General features: G+C 42.6%; 1 protein-coding gene across 2 annotated transcripts in view; it reads right to left on the reverse strand.

The window, feature by feature from the left end:
* The window catches only part of LOC140351382 (melanopsin-A-like), a 34,305-nt gene continuing 9,430 nt past the window's right edge, over nucleotides 1–24,875 (reverse strand). The window contains exons 2-11 of one of the 2 annotated variants that reach the window (XM_072437198.1): nucleotides 9,655–9,791; nucleotides 9,424–9,557; nucleotides 8,848–9,051; nucleotides 7,135–7,306; nucleotides 6,848–7,024; nucleotides 5,931–6,038; nucleotides 3,561–3,756; nucleotides 3,329–3,493; nucleotides 863–922; nucleotides 1–153 (exon numbers count right to left, since the gene is read on the reverse strand). In XM_072437198.1, coding sequence (XP_072293299.1) covers nucleotides 1–153; nucleotides 863–922; nucleotides 3,329–3,493; nucleotides 3,561–3,756; nucleotides 5,931–6,038; nucleotides 6,848–7,024; nucleotides 7,135–7,306; nucleotides 8,848–9,051; nucleotides 9,424–9,557; nucleotides 9,655–9,791 — 1,506 coding nt within the window. The remainder of the gene's footprint in view (nucleotides 154–862; nucleotides 923–3,328; nucleotides 3,494–3,560; nucleotides 3,757–5,930; nucleotides 6,039–6,847; nucleotides 7,025–7,134; nucleotides 7,307–8,847; nucleotides 9,052–9,423; nucleotides 9,558–9,654; nucleotides 9,792–24,875) is intronic. The other variant, XM_072437199.1, reaches the window with a different exon arrangement.

Below are 24,875 nucleotides of genomic sequence, written 5' to 3' on the forward strand. Positions count from 1 at the left end.
TTATGACCCTGGGCTGCTGGGGGTCCTGGAGTGAGCCGTTCTTGAGCTGGTTCCTCCAATGGGAAGAAAGGGACTGGATTCTGACGTGATGACAATACTCGGGATCCAATCAATGGTTCTCCTTGTCACGGGTACATCTGCAAAATCACCATTCTGTCAGACAAAATGTTATTCATCATATAAGACTTAAGAGCTTGAGTATGTGTCCCATCAATGATTTCATAAAGCTCAACTATTGCCAGTTTGCTCCACTGGTAAAACTGACAAACTACAGTATATGACTATGTATCTGGGACTTAAAACTACTGCCATGGACACAATAAATGGATACATTTGGGGGGGAAATTCTGGCAGCAGAGAAAAAAGCTGTAACGAAGAAATAGATGACAAAGACTGAACCAAATTAATAATAGAACTTTGTAAGATGGAATAAAATCACTGTCACAATCAATTTGACTTATTTGACAAACATTGGACTAAATGAGATAAGTATGCCAACGTATACATCCTGGACTATGTCTAGATTGTGCCGCTTGTGTTACTTTGTTTGTCTTTGTTCATCATCCATTTATTTACAATGAGAAATATGAGAATATGTGTGCATCAGGTGGGAATTAATGAATAATAATTTGTTGTGGCTGTTCTTACAAAGGTCGAACTTTATGAGAGTTTTTGTTTCGTGTTAATAAGTACTGTAATTACAAATATAAAACAGACACCAACATCTGCAGTAAACATCAGATTATAATGAAATGAAAAAACACAATCTCGTGGTTATGTTCTGACAGACGCCCCCTGGTGGCTACTATCAGAACATAAATTACACTCAGTGCTGTTTGATGATGACATTGACAACACTCACCGTGGGGATGCTGCCGCGCTCGCTGAGGCCTCCCATAGAGAAGTCAGTGTCGTATGACGTCTGTAAGAAGCACAAAGACAGTCTGATCAAGCAGCAGTGAAAGCCCTCCTGCTTCTTCACATTATCTGCCACATGAAATGCCACAGCGGAGATTCATGTGCCTGAATTAGATTCTACTCTGCTCATGAGCTGACAAGGATTGAACATCATCGTCATTAGCTTTTACCCAGAATATTAATGAACTTGGCATAAACTTGGCGTATGAGATTTAAATTTTAATGTGGTCAGATTCCCTGATTTATACATCTTGATTAAACTATATAACTATATATGCAATATTTCATCAGTTGAGATGAGGTTCACTGCTTCTTCATGATATTATTACTTTGCCCAGAGTTTTCTATAGTATGGCATTAAGTTATCTATCTCCATGGAAACAGCAGGTGGCGCAACCATGCCAGGTTACAGGTCAAATCTGTACAGTCATTCCTGCTCACATTGAGAAAGAGTGATCTTGAGCAACAAATATACCTCAAATTAAATAAAACCTAGATGAGGCATGTTTCCAGTGGTTCTGATTGGAGTGTAGTGGTACCGCCCAAAAGTGTCTCCACTGTCTTAAAGAACCTGTACACTATTTTTAGTTCAGTACAGATATGTTGGAAAAGCAGCTATTCGAGTCAAAACGAGACCACAAAGTGCGCTCTGCATCCAAATAATATAGATCATTTTATTCTCCGAAAACCAGTGAGCTCTTAGCATGCTTGTTGTTATTAGCTTTACCGTGACGGCAAAACAGGCTTCTGAAAGTTGTGAAAGTTGTGAGGATCTTCTATGACTCTGTGGTGACATCAGCCCTCCTGTCACTCATCCCTGGTGCAATATTTTCAGCTGTAAATAAGAATGTTATTATGATTATGATTATGATTATAAGAATGATTTCTAAGTTATCTGTTTGTATTAATATACGTCTGTGCCTAATCTGTGTTGCAACACTGGAATTTCCCCATTTGGGACAAATAAAGGTTATCTTATCTTACACATAAGCCCTTTACAAGTAGCACCCACGGGTAATCTCTGGGTGCTGTCACCGGCTTTTTTTTAATGCTCTTTTCATTACATACATGTCAATAAAGTCTGTAGTACTGCTGTATTTGTATTTGTACATAAGAGGGGGAGGAGCGCAGTAGCTAATGCAAAAATAAGTTGTGTTCTTCACACATGCTGATATTTTCACCACGTGTCCATGATCTAAGGCGCACCTTAAGTAAATAAGGAAATGTGAAGCAAACGCAGAACGCTTTTGAGTGAGATGATTGGATTGGAGGGGACGAACACTCATAGCAAAACAAGATGGCAAAAAGTAAATAAAAAGAAAAAAATATTTCTAACCAAACACTGACTTGATCTCGTGATAAATCTGCGTATTTCCAGTGATGGTAACTTTATATGATGAAATGACAGACTTAGTGAAACAAAACTAGCGGACATTAGCATCAGCTATCTTCCATCCAAGACAGCGAGGGGAAGATTCTAATCAGGGAGAAAAGATGGTTTCAAAGAGGAGTTAAAGTGGTGATCTTTGTTAAAAAGAAAATTCGTCCTTAAATAGTGGTGGTTTAAGATTCAACCATTTATAATGGAGTTTTGAATCCCTGGAGAGGTAGACACCCAGGGAATTCGGATGCTAATCAGTTACACAGGGAGGAGAGAGAGAGAGCCAGGTAGAATAGGAGGCTGATAGCCCATTAAAGGACTGAGTAAACAAAGAGGCTAGTTTGATAGTAAACGAGGGTTAGTTTCTGGTGAAACCAAAAACACCCTGTACCAGGAGGTCCCGCCTGGTAGGCAGGGCCTATTCAGAGTAGGATAAATATCTGAGTTCCCGGTCTTGATTTACAGATTGAGAATGATTCTCGGATGAGTGTCGAAACATTTCATTTTTCCTAAAAAAACAGGGTCCAGATGACTACAAATCAATCTTTTTTTACATCGGCTATTTACTGTTTATTGTTCAAAAATATTATATTTCTAGGGCATCTAACATCATCCAAACCCAATGCATTACTGCATTACATAAAGACATATTAAAACCCAATGTAGAGGCACAGAGAAGTGAAATAAATAGCAAAAAAGCTGACAATCAACCAGAAGTTTCGTGTCTAGTCTAACTTCAGCCACATCTCACAGCACCACAAAGCTTTGTTGTATTAAAAAAACATTTCTTATATTTGGGTGACATCAGCTGCTCACATAACAGAGCTTTGCTTTTGGACCAGGAGTCATGGAAATGCTCCTTGGCAAACTGGTCGGGGGGATCAAGGCCAGCCATTGCTATAGATGTGATTAATGCTTCATTCCAGACAAAGCTATAAAATCTCTGAGGAGACAAGCAGGTGGCATACCCTCAATCAGAACTGTGACCTGGGTCACCTTTAACAGACGTGGATTAGATTGAGATTAAACCTTTTCAAAGATGCCGGAGTCGTGGCTCTTGATGGTGGCCTTGAAGCTGGAGGTTGGTTTGAAGTCGGCGTTCTCGGCTGTGTCCCTGCTGATGTCACATGACACCTGTCGACTGGCCGGTCTGGAGCTCATGCTGGACAGGTCTGCCTCTGTGTCTGTCAAACACTGCACAACATGTGAGTCAATTACATTTCTGAAGCCCATCTGCAGCACACAAAGACATGTTTCTTACTGATTCACTGTCCGAGGCCGAGGACAGGCGGGACTTGGCCGTGCTCTGTCTCCTCAGGTGAGTGCTGTTGTCTGAGGTCTGACTGGTGACGGTGGAGCGACGAGTAGACATGAAGCTACTGCTGGCGGAGCGGAGGTCACCAGGATGGACACAGAGCAGGATGCGCATGAACGGGATGTACTTAGCGAGGGCTATCCTGGAGACACACAGGAAAACACCAGTGATAACTGCCAGACCTGAAATCCATAGTATTTTACTGGAAATTAATCAGTAGTTTTTCAGGCGTCCACTACGGCAGCCCCTCTAGAGCGTGGTCAAACCCTCTGGGGTCTGACATTTGTATAGCGGTCTACAAATATAGTCAACATTACAATATTGACATTGTCGTTTTGATGGAATGCTAAAATGAAATATTGAGGGTTTCTATAATCTATAGAACCACAACTAACCACAATTTCAGTAATTGACTAGTCATGATTCAGTTTTCAATGTGCTTTGAGATTTTTAAAATAAATGATCATCCAAATAAAGGTTGAAATATGGTGACTGGAGGCTTCTATATGGATAATATTTACAAATAACATGAATTATTAATAAAAAGCACATAGTTGATTCTCTTTAGACATTTTGATTTAATAATGCCACTGTCTTAAAAAGGCCTTCTCGTATAAATGTTTTAGAGTCTTTATAGTCCAAAGATCAAAATATGACTATGATTATCATTTATAGTCGACTAGTCACGATTAGTCAATTCATTGTTGCAGTCCTAATATAATATAACAACAAAAGTGTTAAAAGCTATTAAACCTCAACCAAAACATTTTCAGGCTGAATAATAAAAAGCTTTTATTATTCCACTTGTGTTTCTAATCTGTGATGCAACACTTCCCCATTGTGGGACAAATAAAGTTTATCTTATATTATTTTTCTCGTCATTGCTTACTAATAACAGATGCAAAGTACATTATTTTCACAAACTAAGAGTTAGAATTCATGTGTCTGCTGAGAGTTACACATCTACACAACTGATTTTTAAAGGCAAAGAGAGTTTTAAGTTCATCTGTGCCACTGTTCCAGAGATCTTCCCCTTTAACAGATGTACAACATTTCATAGTATTTGTTCTAAAGTTCTTTTCTATAAACATCTCTGTTCCTCTAAGTGTGGCCTCTAATGATTTTTAGCGTTTAGAGCTCGAAACATTTCAATGTTTGAAGGTTTATAAATTGTGAAATGGTTGGTTGATTATGAAATGCTCTTATTTCCTTTTTTTTTCCCCCCCAAAATTAATATTGTTTTAATTGTTTATTGTTACAAAAAGTTATGAAGGGAATTACTAATGAGTTATATATAATAAATAGTCTCTTTTTATTCAATATATATCCTCATTTATATATTATGGCTACTACTTTGGATGATTTGTTTCTTGTATTATTTATGTGTGATTACAAATCCAAGTTATGGCCTATAACTACTCTTAGAAACTTATTTTCAAATACTCTTTCTACTGGTGTGGTGTTAAGCATACTTTGTACTTGCTTTTGTATTTTTCGCAAATATAATTAATTTTTCAATATTTCACAACAAATTTGACGTCAAACCATAATTTAATTGTGTGCAACTCCCTCTCCGCCATTTGTAAAAGCTGATTTCGGTTTTCACCTGAACAATAAAGGATTTGATTTTATTGTCTGCAAAAAGGACATCATTAAACAAGTTTGAGGCGTCACATAAGACTAAACTCACACTTCTCATTATTCATCTGGACATACATCTGTTTTGTATGATGTTATGATATGACGATGTAGAGTAAAGCCTTCTTGAGATCAACAAAGATGCCCACACAGTATTTCTTTAATCTATTGCTGTGGATATATTTTCTATAAGTTCCATTACAGCCGTTGAAGAAGAACAGTTTTTTCTAAATCCATATGATCACTCAACAGCTCGTATTCGTCTATAAATGCAATTAATCTATGAACAAAAATATTACTTCTATTATTTTTGAGAATTGGGACAGCACTGAAATAGGTCTATAATTTAAAAATAAGTGCCTATCTGGCCTCTGGTTATATTAATTGTATTTTCATGTTAAAGGATTGGTAGTGGTTACATACACGTGCTAATGGTTGTGCGATGTGAAAGAAAAGAATGAATCAATCAGGTTTAAGTGTCCCGCATTAAGGCCCATGCAGTGAGTCTAATTCTCCCCAGCTCGCTTAACATTCAGGTTAATTGATTGCAGTTAGGTCAGAGTACTACTGCGAGTGGCTGTGCTTTACTAATTAAATTGATAAGTAGGCAGCTAGAGAGATAGAGAGGTAGAGATAGATTTACTGGTGAAAGCTAAAGGAAAAGCAGACGTCAGTTACCTGTACTTTGGGTGTGTGATGGCATAGATAATTGGGTTGTGGATGGCTGAGGCTTTGGCAATAATGGCGGGCACAGAATTCATGTACGGAGTCAACATATCTGCATACCTGCGAAAAGAGGCAAAAATATCTTATTATACACCATTATGAAACAATTTATTCTCTAACTTAAGTGTTTCCCCATTACTACTTTACTCAGAGTCGTATTTTGATTGGTTCCTGCATGTATGAGTTCATCCTGTATTGTCTTGCAACTGAGGCTCCAGTGCTCAGAAAAGTCCTGTTTTCACCTACCCCCTAGCCCCGCCCACATACCCTGTACTTAGTTGCGATTATTTGGAAAAAGTAAGACCCCGATTGACAGGTGTAGAGTTTTAAAACGTCACATAGCCACTTCTCATGAAATAAAAACACACAAATGACAATCTGCTGCTTGTTGCGGAGAAATGGCACAAGGAAGAGGCGGAGCTTATCAGTTCTGCAGTTTTGAACAGGACGTTTTCATTACTAGGTCGTTTTAGATAAATATTGCCATGTACAATGAACAAAATGTGAAATAATGATCTACTTAAGCTATAATTCAATACTGAAGAGTCTCCTTATCGATGTAGTATAAACAGAGGAAGTATAACTGTTAAACAACTGTCTTTCTTCTGATGTTTCTGGTTTTGAGGACGAGGTAATGCCACAGCTAACATAAATGTGAGTGACTGGACTCGATAGCACTTCATAAAGCCGTTACTTAAGCAGGACAAAGCCATTCTTTCAGTGAACATTTACATTTTCAAGAAACAGGATCCCAAAACCTCTACAAACTCAAAAGTCTAATAGAGCTCAGAGCCATGTCAAGGATCTCTGCATTTATTAACCTTATATTACCAGGTAAGAACAAGAAGAATATACATTGTAGATCTTACCCTGAAAACGCGGTGAGGGCGACTGCAGAATATGGCGACCAGGAGACGACGTAGAGAAGAATGACGATGAGTGCGATCTTTGCCATCTTCCACTCGTTCTGCAGCCGGCTGAAACTCTTCACCGTGTCACGTCCGCTGGTGTAACTGCGGGTGCTGCCGTTTATCTTCCCCACAGCACTGAGGAAACAAGATTATGAATGTGTCTGTGTACTCTTTTATTTCCAGATCTACAACAGTTTTCTTCAATTATGATGAGAGCGTTACTAGAAAGGATTTTGCAAACTTACTTGTTAGTGGTGCGAATCGCCCGGAAGATGAAATAATAGCAGTAAATGATTATGAAGAGAGGCAGAAAGAAGACGAAGATGAAAAGCAGCATCGTGTATGCTCGCACTGACGGGGTGAAGGTCATGTAGTCCCACGAACAGGAGGTGAGCAGGCCCTCGGGCACGTATGCACCTGGGAACACAGGGCCAAACAATAAGGAAACAGACATGCGGCAAAACGCTTCATACCTCAACAAGAAGTAGGTCTTTCCTTCCTGCTGCTGTCAGACTTTATAACAAACACTGTTAGTCCTGAACACTCGCAATACTGACCTAACCTAATACTGATGTGCAATTCCGTCATATGTGCAATTACTGTTCTGATTCATGTGCAATTACTGTGAAATTCATGTGCAATCCATGTGCCGTCGTGACACATATTCATGTGCAATTACTGTCGTGATCACATGCAATGGTATTTATTTATTTGTCTATGGGAGTTTTTGTTTATAGGAGATCTTCTACTGAAAGTGTTTTTCAGACTTCCTATAAGTGATCTGTTCTTCTGTATCTACCTCTGTATCTACCTGCGTTGCACCAATGAAATTTCCCCATGTGGGACAATAAAGGAATATCTTATCTTATCTTATCTTATCTTATCTTAAGAATGGATCAGCAATGTCACTCATTGATTTAGTTGTAAAAGCTAAAAGAACAGACGAGGATATGTAACCCCGAGTTCAGACTGCATACGGTGCAGCTCGGTGCAGTGGCCACAGGTATTCCACATAATCAGGAGAGTAATGAGAGGTGCTCAGACCGCACGCCATGCCGTACGGTGGAGGTGCTGTGCCGCACCAGATTATTTTCGTTTGTTTGAACTTTAGTCGGAGTTATCCTGTGAGTATGTGGTCTACTTCTACTGTTCTTCCTGCCTTTCCAGATTTCAGATTTGTGTAGAACTCTATTCAGAGCACTACAAATGTATTTTTATTTATTTATTTTCTTTTTTCAAGGATATTTCAAGGATATATTCTGGCCCGTAGGCTTTATTGGACAGGACAGTATAGTGTGAAATGTGGATGAGACTGGGGAAGGACATTACAGCAAACTGCTGCTCCCATGTGTGCACGTGTGCTATCCACTTGGCCACCGCGCAGCACTGAGCTCTACATTTTTCTGTTTGGCATCAGCCAGGTTAAGAATTATAGATGTTGCCGTTGTGGCACTTTTAATAGCGGTTGACAGTCAACTGAAAAGGTGCATTTACCGCCATCTACCGTAGTTGTACGTCTTCAAAGTATCTGTTTTACACGACACCGTATAAAAATAAAAAAAAGGAGAGAGAAAGAGAGAGAAAGAGAGAATTATAGATTTGCCGTGCAAAAAGAGACATTGTATTGGCCCGAGTAGAATACCAAATCCTTTGTAAAAAATGTTTTTTTCAGCATGAGAATGATTTAAGAGCTGTTTCCACAGCTTTTTGGAAGAAGACAGTCCGTTCATTGAACCTGCTGCAGATCCCTTAAGCACTCGAAATGTCTTAAAACCGCTGCCAAAAAGCAACTACTAAATCAGGAAAATCTAATAATATGAAATTACAATCACACTTTAGAAAATAAAACTGCTCAAGTAAAAGAGTTATTTACTATTTTGTTATTTATTTAGTCCTCCACCCTAAGCTTCCACATGTGGTGATTCCATGCATTCTTGTTCTGTTGCTTGAGGACTTACTCCAGCCGAAGAAGGGAGGCAGACTCCAGCCCAGAGAGTAGAGCCAGGCTGCGATTAGGATGAGCACGGCCCGTTTCCGGGACAGCACACCAATAGAGGTCAAAGGGCGCGTGATGACAAAGTACCGGTCAACTGCGATCACTGTCAGAGTGATCATGGAGCAGATTCCAAACAGAGCGCCGCAGAAAGCATACACCTCACAGGCTACAGGGGAAGACCAAGACAACTATTATAATATCATATGAATATGTATTTTCAGAGTAGTACATGTGCAGCTGAGAACGTGGATGATGTTATTATTTATGCTTTAATGATCTATCTGATGAGGACATTGCATAAATTAACATCATGTTTTCTATGGGCTGTCCCGCGGCAGGAGACACAGACGTTACATATAAACTTTCACAGGTCCTCATTATCACAGTCACTCTTGATTGAGAGTGAGATTAAAGTTGTAGAAGATTTAAGAATATATATGCAAACTAAAACTAAAAACAAATCTTCTCAAATCAAATCATTTAAAGTTGCTCCTGTATTTCCGGGTCTTTCTGAAGTGCATATCTGAGTGAGCGGTACCTTTCTCTCCAAAGATCCACCTCTTGTGCATGCTGGTGGTGAAAAAGATGGGCGTCTGGGTGACACACATGAGCAGGTCTGTTATTGCCAGGTTAATGATGAACGTATTAGCCGGTGTGCGTAGGCTGCGGCTCCTACAAACACAAACACACACACACACACACGTTACATAAGAGCAGCACATCATGCCTCTGCCTGTCCTCCCTTCTCTGTCTAGACGTAAAGACCGACCTGCTGAAGGCGTAAATGACCAGGAAATTTCCGATCATTCCCGTGATGCCGATGGCCAGGATGACGGAGCCGATGGTGTAGTGGGCGTGGTCAGGCACATCCACCGTGGGGAAAGGGCCATTGGGCACCATGGCCACCTGAGGAAAGGACAAAACACGCATGTCACAATTAGGCTGCATTAGAGCTGGGTCAGACGTAGAGACAGTTCAGAGGGACCACTTATGCCAAAGTCGCACACTAATAATGAACAAATGGCTGATGTGAATTTGAATGGTATTATTATTTCCCAATAAGCTATATTTTAGTATTTTAGCTTGACTTGGCCCAACAGTTAGAGGTCATAATCCATGTTTCCACTGGTTCACTTTGAGGCGGAACGGTACGATTAAAAAAGTATCTCCAAAGTTCATTTGAAGAGATCCAAAGTGGTCTCGCTTTGGCTCCTGGAGCACTTTGAGGTGAGATGATTGGACAAGAGAGAATGCAGACGCAGATGAGAACAAGATGGCAAAAAGCAAATAGAAACAGAAAATGATAATTTCTTGACAAACAAATATCACGATTATCATTTGTAAGTTTTGTCTTTTATTTTTAAGTTTCTTGTTTACGCTAGATTTAGCCACGACTCACGACACAAACTTGTAAATACTAAATGTGTTTTTCAGATCAATCTTCAATTTCATTGAATCTTGAGCCATTTAGTTTATGTTCTGCACTTGCACGCGCTGTGAAAGCTTGATTATGGATGCAGCAATTACACCACGTGCCAAATGTGTCTGATGCAAAAGACCGGACAATATTTCCACTAATTGAATGTTCCAATTTTGTGTGGATAAAAAAACAAGCCATCAAGCCAGAGCTGCATCCCACTTAACCACAAACATCACCAAAAAAACATTTTCAGCTGTTGATTTAGCCTCTGACCTGCGCATTAGCATCAAACACTAACAAAACACACTGAGGAGAAAGTCAATCATGCTGAACTGTAAATCCTTCATAAGATGCAGCTTAGACTAATCTTCCAGACTCAGTGCCTGTTGGACATGTCTAAATGTCCAATAGATTCATGTTTTTAATGGACCTGCTCAGAACGCTCATGTCAGGTGCCACATCTCTTCCTCGTCTCCCAGTTGCCACGTTAACAGCATAAATTACAGCCCCATCACAGGAATGTCAGACGAGATAATGAGAGGCAAACTGGGACTCTTGGAATGTGAACAAGTACTACTGCCCTTTGTTCTGGCTGTTTTCTGTTCTGCAGGCAAACTATTTTCTTTTCTGGCCAGTTTACTTGTTTTCACATGAATCAACAAAGCTGTCCAAAATATGCTTTATTGTATAATTTAATCAACTCTAAATCATGATCATCAGCTGCATTTGTCCTGAACCTGACTCCATTTTTAGACTTGTAACTCTCTGTAGATTCTGTATTTGAAGCTTTGTTTTTATAGTATTGTGCACTTTACTGCCTGTGAAGCACTTTGGTCAAGTCAGGTAAATCTGGCATGACCTGAATGTCTCCATCTTTAGTCATGTCTATGTAAAACAGCACATTAACATAACGTCCTAATTGTGGAAGCTCGTCAGACGCACATATACATCATCACAGTGACGCTATCAAAAGGTCACATTTCTTATTACAGCCTTTTACAGATCTGATTCATCTAATCAGATAAAACAATTTTAGACAAATACGTCCAACAAATAAATACATTGATTTCTATGAGACCACATAAGTTTGATCAAAATACACCTACACACACTAAATGTTACAATCGCATTGGAGGATTTGTTGAAATCTAATTCTATGCTTTGTATATCATGTATAAATCCGAAATCCTCAGGAAAATGACAAACAAAATGAAGCAAGATTTGTATGTTTTTCTGACTCAAAAGCATTATTAAACAGGACAGTTGCAATGTGAAATGAGGAAAGAGAAGGGAGAGATATTTAGCAAATGTTTCATGGCAGGAATTGATCCCACGCCGTCACAGAAATAGCAGACACACATGTGCAATGCCCTTGACCACTGCACCACCAGTGAGCAAGAAGCAAGACATTTCAACATGGCTAAATCCATTTTTCAGATCTAAGTCCCAAATATCAAACATGTTCTTTTGGCATTTCTCTTTGCACATAAAATGCCTTATTTATTAAAGTATTGCATGACAAAAACTGTGAATACATTTTGATCTTGGCCTTAAAGGGCTTTGACTTTCATTGGTTGTTAATCCACACAGACTCTCTGTGAAAACCTGAGACTGATGATGTTGCAGTTTTAGAATGGTGTGGGAGGAGCTAACATTCAGAAGAATGTTCTCTTATGGTTCAAAATGGATCAATTGTGTCTAATGAGTCAGATAATTGAATAGTTTAGATTGGAGGCTTGAATACAGCTGACACAGGCCTCACACTGACACCGACACTCACACTGACACTCACACTGACACTCACACTGACACTCACACTGACACCGACACTCACACTGACACTCACACTGACACTCACACTGACACTCACACTGACACCGACACTCACACTGACACTCACACTGACACTCACACTGACACTCACACTGACACCGACACTCACACTGACACTCACACTGACACTCACACTGACACTCACACCGACACTCACACTGACACTCACACTGACACTCCCACTGACACTCCCACTGACACTCACACTGACACTCACACCGACACTCACACTGATACCGACACTCACACTGACACTCACACTGACACTCACACTGACACTCACACCGACACTCACACCGACACTCACACTGACACTCACACTGACACTCACACTGACACTCACACCGACACTCACACTGACACTCACACTGACACTCACACCGACACCGACACTCACACTGACACTCACACTGACACTCACACTGACACTCACACTGACACTCACACTGAAACTCACACTGACACCGACACTCACACTGACACTCACACTGACACTCACACTGACACCGACACTCACACTGACACTCACACTGACACTCACACTGACACTCACACCGACACTCACACTGACACTCACACTGACACTCCCACTGACACTCACACTGACACTCACACTGACACTCACACTGACACTCACACTGACACTCACACTGACACTCACACTGACACTCACACCGACACTCACACTGACACTCACACTGACACTCCCACTGACACTCACACTGACACTCACACTGACACTCACACCGACACTCACACTGACACCGACACTCACACTGACACTCACACTGACACTCACACTGACACTCACACTGACACTCACACCGACACTCACACCGACACTCACACTGACACTCACACTGACACTCACACTGACACTCACACCGACACTCACACTGACACTCACACTGACACTCACACCGACACTCACACTGACACTCACACTGACACTCACACTGACACCGACACTCACACTGACACTGACACTCACACTGACACTCACACCGACACTCACACTGACACCGACACTCACACTGACACTCACACTGACACTCACACCGACACCGACACTCACACTGACACTCACACTGACACCGACACTCACACTGACACTGACACTCACACTGACACTCACACTCACACTCACACCCACACCGACACTCACACTGACACTCACACTCACACTGACACTCACACCGACACTCACACCGACACTCACACTGACACTCACACTGACACTCACACTGACACTCACACTGACACGGGCCTCACACTGACACGGGCCTCACACTGACACTCACACTGACACTCACACTCACACTCACACCGACACTCACACCGACACTCACACTGACACTCACACTGACACTCACACTGAAACTCACACTGACACTCACACCGACACTCACACTGACCTCACACTGACACTCACACTGAAACTCACACTGACACTCACACTGACACTCACCCTGACACTCACACCGACACTCACACTGACACTCACACTGACACTCAGACTGAAACTCACACCGACACTCACACCGACACTCACACTGACACTCACACCGACACTCACACTGACACTCACATTGACACTCATACCGACACTCACACTGACACTCACACTGACACTCACACTGACACTCACACCGACACTCACACTGACACTCACACTGACACTCACACTGACACTCACACAGACACTCACACCGACACTCCCACCGACACTCACACTGACACTCACACTGACACTCACACTGAAACTCACACTGACACTCACACCGACACTCACACTGACCTCACACTGACACTCACACTGAAACTCACACTGACACTCACACTGACACTCACCCTGACACTCACACCGACACTCACACTGACACTCACACTGACACTCAGACTGAAACTCACACCGACACTCACACCGACACTCACACTGACACTCACACCGACACTCACACTGACACTCACACTGACACTCACATTGACACTCATACCGACACTCACACTGACACTCACACTGACACTCACACTGACACTCACACCGACACTCACACCGACACTCACACTGACACTCACACTGACACTCACACTGACACTCACACAGACACTCACACCGACACTCCCACCGACACTCCCACCGACACTCACACCGACACTCACACCGACACTCACACTGACACTCACACTGACACTCACACTGACACTCACACAGACACTCACACCGACACTCCCACCGACACTCACACCGACACTCACACTGACACTCACACTGACACTCACACTGACACTCACACAGACACTCACACCGACACTCCCACCGACACTCACACCGACACTCACACCGACACTCACACCGACACTCACACTGACACTCACACCGACACTCACACCGACACTCACACTGACACTCACACTGACACTCACACTGACACTCACACAGACACTCACACCGACACTCCCACCGACACTCACACCGACACTCACACCAACACTCACACCGACACTCACACTGACACTCACACCGACACTCACACTGACACTCACACTGATACTCACACTGAAACTCACACTGACACGGGCCTCACACTGACACTCACACTGAAACTCACACTGACACTCACACTCACACTGACACTCACACTGACACTCACACTGACACTCACACTGAAACTCACTTTGACACTCACACTGACACTCACACTCACACCGACACTCACACTGACACTCACACTCACACTGACACTCACACTGACACTCACACTGACCTCACACTGACACTCACACTGAAACTCACACTGACACTCACACTGACACTCACCCTGACACTCACACCGACACTCACACTGACACTCACACTGACACTCAGACTGAAACTCACACCGACACTCACACCGACACTCACACTGACACTCACACCGACACTCACACTGACACTCACACTGACACTCACATTGACACTCATACCGACACTCACACTGACACTCACACTGACACTCACACTGACACTCCCACCGACACTCACACCGACACTCACACTGACACTCACACTGACACTCACACTGACACTCACACAGACACTCACACCGACACTCACACCGACACTCACACCGACACTCACACCAACACTCACACCGACACTCACACTGACACTCACACCGACACTCACACCGACACTCACACTGACACTCACACTGACACTCACACTGACACTCACACAGACACTCACACCGACACTCCCACCGACACTCACACCGACACTCACACCAACACTCACACCGACACTCACACTGACACTCACACCGACACTCACACTGACACTCACACTGATACTCACACTGAAACTCACACTGACACGGGCCTCACACTGACACTCACACTGAAACTCACACTGACACTCACACTCACACTGACACTCACACTGACACTCACACTGACACTCACACTGAAACTCACTCTGACACTCACACTGACACTCACACTCACACCGACACTCACACTGACACTCACACTCACACTGACACTCACACTGACACTCACACTGACACTCACACTGAAACTCACACTGACACTCACTCTGACACTCACACTGACACTCACACCGACACTCACACTGAAACTCACACTGACACTCACACTGAAACTCACACTGACACTCACACTGACACTGGCCTCACACTGACACTCACACTGAAACTCACACTGACACTCACACTGACACGGGCCTCACACTGACACTGACACTCACACTGAAACTCACACTGACACTCACACTCACACTGAGACTCACACTGAAACTCACACTGACACTCACACTGACACTCACACTGAAACTCACACTGACACTCACACCGACACTCACACTGACACTCACACCGACACTCACACTGACACTCACACTGACACTCACACTGACACTCACACTGACACTGACAATCAGATCAAATGTTGCACACAAGTTCTTTTCAAAACGCTCCGTCCCAGCTCCACCGGGATCTCAGTGTGTGACAGTGACAGATGCTCAGTAACAGTCGCTCAGTGACAGACGTTCAGTGACAGACGTTCAGTGACAGACGTTCAGTGACAGACGTTCAGTGACAGACGCTCAGTAACAGACGTTCAGTGACAGACGTTCAGTGACAGACGTTCAGTGACAGACGCTCGGTGACAGTCGCTCAGTGACAGACGTTCAGTGACATACGTTCAGTGACAGACGTTCAGTGACAGACGTTCAGTGACAGACGCTCGGTGACAGACGCTCAGTGACAGACGTTTAGTGACAGACGTTCAGTGACAGAAGTTCAGTGACAGACGTTCAGAGACAGACGTTCAGTGACAGACGCTCAGTGACAGACGTTCAGTGACAGACGCTCGGTGACAGACGCTCAGTGACAGACGTTCAGTGACAGACGCTCAGTGACAGATGTTCAGTGACAGACGCTCAGTGACAGATGCTCAGTAACTGATGCTCAGTGACTGACGTTCAGTGACAGACGTTCAGTGACAGACGCTTGTTGACACATGTTTGGTGACAGACGTTTGGTGACAGACGCTCGGTGACAGACGTTCGGTGACAGACGCTCAGTGACAGATGCTCAGTAACAGATGCTTAGTGACTGACGTTCAGTGACAGACGTTCAGTGACAGACGCTTGGTGACAGATGTTCGATGACAGACGCTCAGTGAGAGAAGCTCGGTGACAGATGCTCAGTGACTGACGTTCAGTGACAGATGTTCAGTGACAGACGCTCGGTGACAGAAGCTCGGTGACAGACGCTCAGTGGGACAGCGGGTGTGCATGTTCAAGGACGGGACACACAGTAGGAGGATACAGACACATGGCTCCAAGCTGCCACTGATTCTGTGCGCACACATCCAGAATCACAGCTGGACCCAGACATCGTCAATGTGGGATTATCATAAATTGGTTTCGAAATTGCATAACCAAATTTGTAACACATAATGTAAAGGCATCTATTCGGTTGAATCGGTCAATACCATTATATTATAATGATATTACAATAATACATCAAATATGTCACATTTTGTGTTAAATTATTCTTATTGCAGCATTGATTGGTATATCATAATTTTTGGTAAATAGTGTAGGATATGCAGATGACCTCTCCCTGTTGCCATGGTGACAGGAATGCGGGCTACAGTGTTATCAGCTAACAGTCCGTGGGGAGTTTTATGGTTCTCTGCAGGAGCAGAAAATGTTAGCAAACGAACGGAGACGCTTTGAACGCTAGAAATAACTTTTCTATCGGACGACTTATTTTTGGATTGTCTCTCCAAGATAAAAGCTAAAACGCTAAAGGACTATGCGGTTTTAGGAAAAATCATTTGATACATAACGTTATTGTTCTGCATGTTCATTCAACTGTTTTATAAACATGTCTTGTGGATAATTTTACCTTTGTAACTATTGTGGCCTAATGTTAATGCTAAACATTACTCCAGATCTCTTGTCTTATCAAGCTCTGACTCAGCAGTGCGTGCTGATTGGTTGAAACCTCAGGTGCCAAATCTCAACCCCCGCGTGGGTAAGTGAGAGGCAGACAAAGGAAAGAGGAGTTTTGAGCCACTTTTGCAGTTCCATTCAAGCTCCATTTGAGTTCCATCTGAGGTAGGTCCATGAGGCCTTGGGAGAGGGCCTCTGGCCAAGCTAGGCTAAGCTAAGCTAAGCTATGGGACAAAGACTTTTCCAAGAGACAGGCCCGCAGAAGCTAACTTTCCCTCCCAGAACTAAGAATTCTGTGCCCGTTTTTGAACGTGATTGATACTGCATCATGCAAACTCAAGCAAAGGACCTTTTTGCAACTTTTCAAGTCCACAACAGCCTTTGCAGACCAGCCTCATCGGTGGATCAGCACGATGGCCTTTTCATCAGGGGAATGCCTCAGAGCCAAGGAGAACGCAGATCACAGAGCCTGATCCAGTCCTTCTTTGGCCTGACACCGTCAGAGCCGAGCTCCAGAGCTCCATGCTTCCATATTCCACTATTACAGCTAAAAAATGTCTTAAAGTTGCCCAGACTCAAAACGAATCAGAAACTTTTAAGCTTGTCACATTTAACACCTACGTTTCGATTAAACTACCCAAATCAGACCTCACTAAAGCTTCATTATTCATATATTTCTGTCCCATCAGCAACAAGTCCCGGCTCAGGCTCTCGGATGTGTCATCGTATTAAGCGTGGACGAGCTTGCCCTGTCATAAAGCATTCAGTCGCCACCACTGCCTCTGACCTCTGTGTCGTCATTACAAAGCCCATGACTCATCTCTCTGCCATAAACCCATCCGTCCGTTCAATCTGCAACACTGTTATAACCCCATCGACTTTGTTTCTCAGCTACTTTAAAACAGCGTACGAGCAAATGAAGCAGCGTTAAAGCGTTGACCGCATAAGCTGCTGCGGAAGAACACAAACGGACCGCCCAGCCCAGCACCATTATTTCAAAGGTAGAATGTATATATCTCTGAAAGAATTCTAAGCAGCGCTGACAGGATGTGTAAATGAGTGGACAGATGGTCTGGACACCTGTTGGATGGACTAATGATGGTGCACACGCTTCGAATGGATCCCATCTGCATGTTTTAGACTGAACACATCCAGTTGTGTTTGTAAGACATGGCTACGTATTAAAAAATCACTTGCAGACGCGAAATAAGACCTAAAATATCAAATGATCAGGGCTGTAGTTACACTGACACGTATTTATAAGTAAATGATGACGCCCAATTTTCTTCAGCTTACTCACAGCCTTCTCTTTTCTGCTCATGTTCACATAAATCCTTCTAATCTTAAAAAAGAAAATTAGTCCACTGATACAAATTAAACTAAAAACAACTAAAACACCAAACACAGCCCTTCAAATGTCAATGTCAAAAGCCTGACAAGTGTACTTCCATTGTGTCCCATCAAGCCTTAAAGATTACATAGTTTTATTATGTTTGCTCGCAATCCACATATTGATTTCAATCTATTTGTTTATGAATTGTATAGATTGTGGTTCCAAATTACGGTGAAAGTAAAAAAGCACAACATTACTTCAAGCCTTGTACCTTGTGCTCATCAGTAAATGTGGCCAAACTCATGTCAAGGGATGTCAAAATCAAAAGGTTACATTTCTTATTACAGCCTGTAACAGATCTGATTCATCTAATCAGATAAACAATTTTACCCGATTACGGAAACATACAGTGCCAAACTGAAGATCATGTAGATATTTAGGACATGTTCACATTTAGTGCTCATTAAATACGCTCATTTCACCGACCAATTCATGACAACAAATTAGCAGTCTATGTTGTTAAATGACTGTATTTCGAATCAACGTTTAATCATTAGAAATGTGAACTGAGCCATAGCTACAAACAAATACTTGTCTCAAAAAGATAGATTTTAAGTCCATTTGTTTAAACTAGGCACTGCTGTTGCTTCGCTTCTCCTCTGCACATGCTCAGTTAGGGCAAAACCTGCAAAGCTCCTTGATTTCCACACAGGTTTATTCAGTGTGGTTTGAGCACAGATCCATGGGTTTGAGGCTGTGTGGTCCTCAGAGCACATGTGCAGAGCTCTAAAAGAAGCTGCTGTCCGCTCTGGGTCTAAAAGCTCATGTTAGAGAGTGGAGCATGAACGGGCCTCTGAACACGGCCACAGAATGAGCCGCTGTGTTAAAAGCAGACCCATGCTTCCTGCGCAGTAACACCCAGCGGCCTGTAGTGGCCAGTAAAAGACACCGTTAGTTCATCCAAGCTTCAGCAGCAGAAGTGCGGGGAAAACAGGCTTATTGGGATATATTTTAGAACAATTCATATTTAGTTGTGACACATGGTAATCATAGATTTTATTTGTCAATCACTGATTGCCTTGATTGCCCTGACCGCATGCCACTGTTTCGTACTGCAATTTTATTTTCAGTGATACACGTAGGATTCGGCATCTGCTGCTTGCTGTTGCTCTCCAATGGTACTCCATACATACGTATGGAGACGTACCGTAAAAGGGCCAGTGCAAAACAGCGTGGCCATTTTCAGCCCGGAAGTAAGAAGACAGATATAAATGAGCCTCCTATTTCTTTTTAAATATTGAATGAAGCAGTGACTTTGACTGAATACAAAGAGGAACACTGCAAATTGGAAAGAAACTTTGTAAAAGGGTGAAGGTTGAACGTCCTCAAGGCGAGTAACTTTGTTTGATTTAAATTCTGAAACTTTATAAACCACTCAATTATCAAAACACTTTAGCAAAGTGTTTTACTGGAAACATTATGGACATTAGTTAGCACATAACCGTGCCTTTATACAATTAACATTAGAACTTTCCTAAAACCCTATTGAAAAAATGTATGAGAAAATTTTCAACTAATTTTGGAACCACAGCAAACTTTGAAGTGGGCTGTTGAGCTGCATTTCCCAATTGTCTTTAGTTTGGTGTTGGCGCTGCAGAGTGCCCCCGGAGGGCTGTGGGGCTGAAGTGTACTGCACCCACACCTCTGATTCAAGTGGACCAGGGTGCGCTTGTTTGGTGCAGTCACATCTCATCAATCAAAGCGTACTGATCCTCCAGCTAAAGTTGTCCTGAGGAAACCTTGCTCAAGATCTGCAGATGGGCCCTCGGGTGCTTAGGCTGCACTGTGGCCCCACTGCTCCTGACATTTTACCCAGTGGCATTGAAGGATGGGTCAGAGGACACCTGTCCTTAACTTAGCCAGAAACGCACCAGAGTTTGGACAAATGGTTTGTACATTCTACATTTGTGTCCCATTACAACTGTACCAAGCCATGAGCATAGAATTATAAATCAAAGTGTTGGAATAAAAAAAGGCAACCATGGGTCTCCGCTGCCAACTGCCCTTGTCAGTCTGAATTATATAACACACTGTGTACCTTCTGTACAAGAAGCTGGCCCAGATTTACTCATTCCATAATTATAGCCATAGATGTTATTAAGCTCTACACAGCTTACAAGAGCACATTTGAGCACTCATTGAACAATTTTTTCACAGTAAACCCTTGATTGTGCCCTTCTGATTATTAGAGTGAGTAAAGTGATATTATTAAGAAACAAGCCTGCTGTTTGAACCTCAAGTCATTATATACCAGTAGGCTATTCCTTTTTTGTGTCAAACATCTAAAAACATGCAAATGGAAAGTTAAATGATCCATATATAAGAATAATATATTCAATAATATACCAATGTAAAGCTGCCCAAAAGGATTCTGAAGCCACTATGGCTGGGAATTAAACAAACTGAGATCTAATCATTTTTAGATCAGCCAAACTTCTGCCGGCAAAAGCATCGTGTGTGAGTTGAATGGAAGAGGTTTATTTTAAAAGTCTGCTTTGTGAAAATTAAAATAAATAAATAGTCTAGATTTTGGCATGTTGCACAGGCTTAAAAGCCACTACAAATGTTGTATGAGGGATGCTATACTGCAGAGCTCTGCTACGTGGGTAACTGACGTCGGCCAAACATATGTTACTATATTTATGTTATCTAAGTAAATAAAACCTAAATTATAACTGTATAAATTATACTTTTCAATCATAAAGCCGATCACAGCAATTCACAAAAACACGTTTGTGTAGCTGTGAGACGTGGCTAAAGCTAGCGTAAATAAGAAACTACTTCCGGTTTATTCTTAGCTTTTCCTAAATTTACAGTGTTTCACCTCTGCACTGCATTTTAATGCATTTGGTTTAAGTAATATTAGATGCATTATGCACTAGAAATATAATATTTTTGGTCTTGACACGAGTCCTGTGCATCGATAAACAGGAAACCGCTGATGCTAATGTGTGCTAGCTTTGGGACTCCCTAAAAGTTCGGAATTTAACCCGGGGACAGTACCAAGCATGGATCTATTCAAATATCTGGCAAGGATACTGCTAAATTAAACCTACTGTGAGTTGTCACTAGGCGCCAGTCCAGTGAAAAATCCTCTGTTGCCCAGAAAGCATTTTCCCATAAAGCACAATATAAAAACAGGGGCCTACAGCTTTCACAATGGTCAGAGCAATTGTTGCCTATTTTAAGGTTGTTAGCTTTTCTAGGGTTCAAAAAACTCTTTGGCTCACTCTGCTTCGCGCTGCTCCACTCTAGCAGCTCTTGCTCTGATTGGTCAGAGCAGTTATGTGTTACGCGAGCCGTGTCACTTGACGCTACTTCTGGGCCACACAGCTACTGGATATAGCTAGACACTAAATGCATGTGGCGACATGCACCAGTGAGCACAGCCTATTGACTTGAATAGACCGCCATCTTGCTCCCTGGCAGCTTGGTACCAAGCCCCGGCCATCAAACTTGGTCACTGTTTTGAGCTAAATGGTGTCACCAATTTAGCCTGTAGTGGCTAGCTACGGCTAGTAGTTTCCAGGCCCTGACTCAGTACTAAATTTGCATTTTCTGAAAGTGTATGAAGTGTGTAAGTCCACAGGGGCGAAGGGGAGGTAAAAATGAGAATTGAGAATAGAGCAGGTGACAGCAAAAAAAAGGATTTTCAAGGGGGAAAAAGTTTATGATCTGAAAATAAGCAAATATCGCCACAAAATCCGACCTAGGTGGGTGGCATGTCAACCGAATACAAGAACCGTACTTTTCAGACAATAAGCTGCTACTTTTTTCCCACACTTTGAACCTTGCGGTTAATTTATAGATTTTTATTGGCTAACGACCACTCTACCACTATTGCAGGAAGCGCAAGCATTTGACAGACTGTAGAAGAAGACGTCAGTGGTCACTGTATTATAAGCTTCAAAATGCCGTGTGTTTTATTACATTCAGAATCATTCACAGAGATATGAGTCTAATGAAGAAGTGACTCTAGACGCGGCAAAACGCAGACAGACGTGGAGTGCGGACATGCGATATACGGCGTTCTGCAGTTTAGAACCTGCCGCATTGTAATTAAACTTTCTTGGTCAGACATGACCTCTGCATCACTAACATGGACCATATTTTTGTGTAAACAGCTCATGTTACAACGTAACACTCACTCACGTAACACAGCACAAGTTCAGGAGGAGATGAACCAGATGTGAAGACGCAGAACGCACTCACATAGTAATAAGTAGTAGTAATAGTAAATTAGTAGTAAGTAGTAGTAATCAAGGACAGAGGGGACAGCTGTGATATGTTTTCTGTTTGTTAAGTTTCAAAATGCTGTGTGTTTTATTACAATACAACTCAAATTCACTAAGAAATAAGTCTAATTAGACTCGCTGCGCAGCGGACCACAGGTGCGCCGTGAGACGCCCGGTTCAAAAGACAACCGGCGTGTGTAAATATCTCATGTTGCAAAGTGAGCACCTGCAGCTTATTGACAAGTGGTATATGTACGATTTATTGTTTCTTTATAAATTTCCTTGGAGCGACTTTTATTCAGGAGCGCTGTATAGCCCAAAAAGTATGGTAACTTGTTTTTACATTGCACTTGAATGTTGCAGCACCAATGGACTGGCCACTAGTCCAACTCACAACAGGTTTAATCTAGATATTTTAATAGATCCATTTGGCATTTTTGCCAAATGTTTATTTTTGCCAATATATTATTTCACACTCAGGGTAAAATCAGAGTTAGGATTAGGGATAGGTTAATAAATGATTCATTAAGTTCAAATCAGAACTTTGGGTGATGGACTGCTAGTGACCACCTTGGATGAAATTCCGAACTAGCTTTGTTTTGCTAAGTTATCAGTGGAAAATCACAAGATCAATTCAGCTTTTGGTGAGAAAATATTATTTTAGATTTATGTCTGCTTTTTGCCATCTTCTTCACTTGAGTCTGTGTTCTCTCTTATTGAATATTCTTGCATACTGTTCCAGGAGTAAAAGTGAGCCAGACCACTATGGAAGCTACTATCAATCTGAGAAGCTACCCTGTCAAAAGCCTCTGTCTCTGACTTTGAGGACTGTGCTGAGCGTGGACCTCTCACCATCCTCCAATCCTTGGTCCATCTGTAAATCCTGCATGTCAGTGGAAAAAGGCTGTTCCCTGTTTAGCTCACACATACGGCCCATGCACAGCTTTACTGGCTCAGTGGACACAATCAAAGCACCAGAGAAAAAGACCAATCCCACCTCGCTTAGTAAATCAATGGATCAAGAAAAACACTAATCCATCCAAGAGACAATTGAAGTTAAAATAGTGCTGTTGCCAGCCATTATATGCAAAGTGGTGACGTTTTACATAATTATAGTCATTAGAACTGCAGCTAAGGTACAAATATTAGACTGAAAAACACACACATAAAGCTGGTGTTTCACATAAGACATGCAGAGTCAATGATGTGTGGTCAGATTAGACTGTGTCAAGCTGTGGAGCAAATCTGTGGGGATACCACAAAGCAGAGGAAAGGATTTAAAGTTTAAAAAAGACCCATTGTAAATAAAACAGTCTTGTGGACCTGATCAGAAGCTCATCTCGGCCGAGGTGAGAAGGAGCTGTGGACCTGATCAGAAGCTCCTCTCGGCCGAGGTGAGAAGGAGCTGTGGACCTGATCAGAAGCTCATCTCGGCCGAGGTGAGAAGGAGCTGTGGACCTGATCAGAAGCTCCTCTGGGCCGAGGTGAGAAGGAGCTGTGGACCTGATCAGAAGCTCCTCTGGGCCGAGGTGAGAAGGAGCTGTGGACCTGATCAGAAGCTCCTCTGGGCCGAGGTGAGAAGGAGCTGTGGACCTGATCAGAAGCTCATCTCGGCCGAGGTGAGAAGGAGCTGTGGACCTGATCA

Source organism: Eucyclogobius newberryi, unplaced genomic scaffold (genome assembly GCF_026437365.1).
Source record: "Eucyclogobius newberryi isolate DKJ021-1_F unplaced genomic scaffold, fEucNew1.0.hap1 SCAF_8, whole genome shotgun sequence".
Taxonomy (NCBI): Eukaryota; Metazoa; Chordata; class Actinopteri; order Gobiiformes; family Gobiidae; genus Eucyclogobius; species Eucyclogobius newberryi.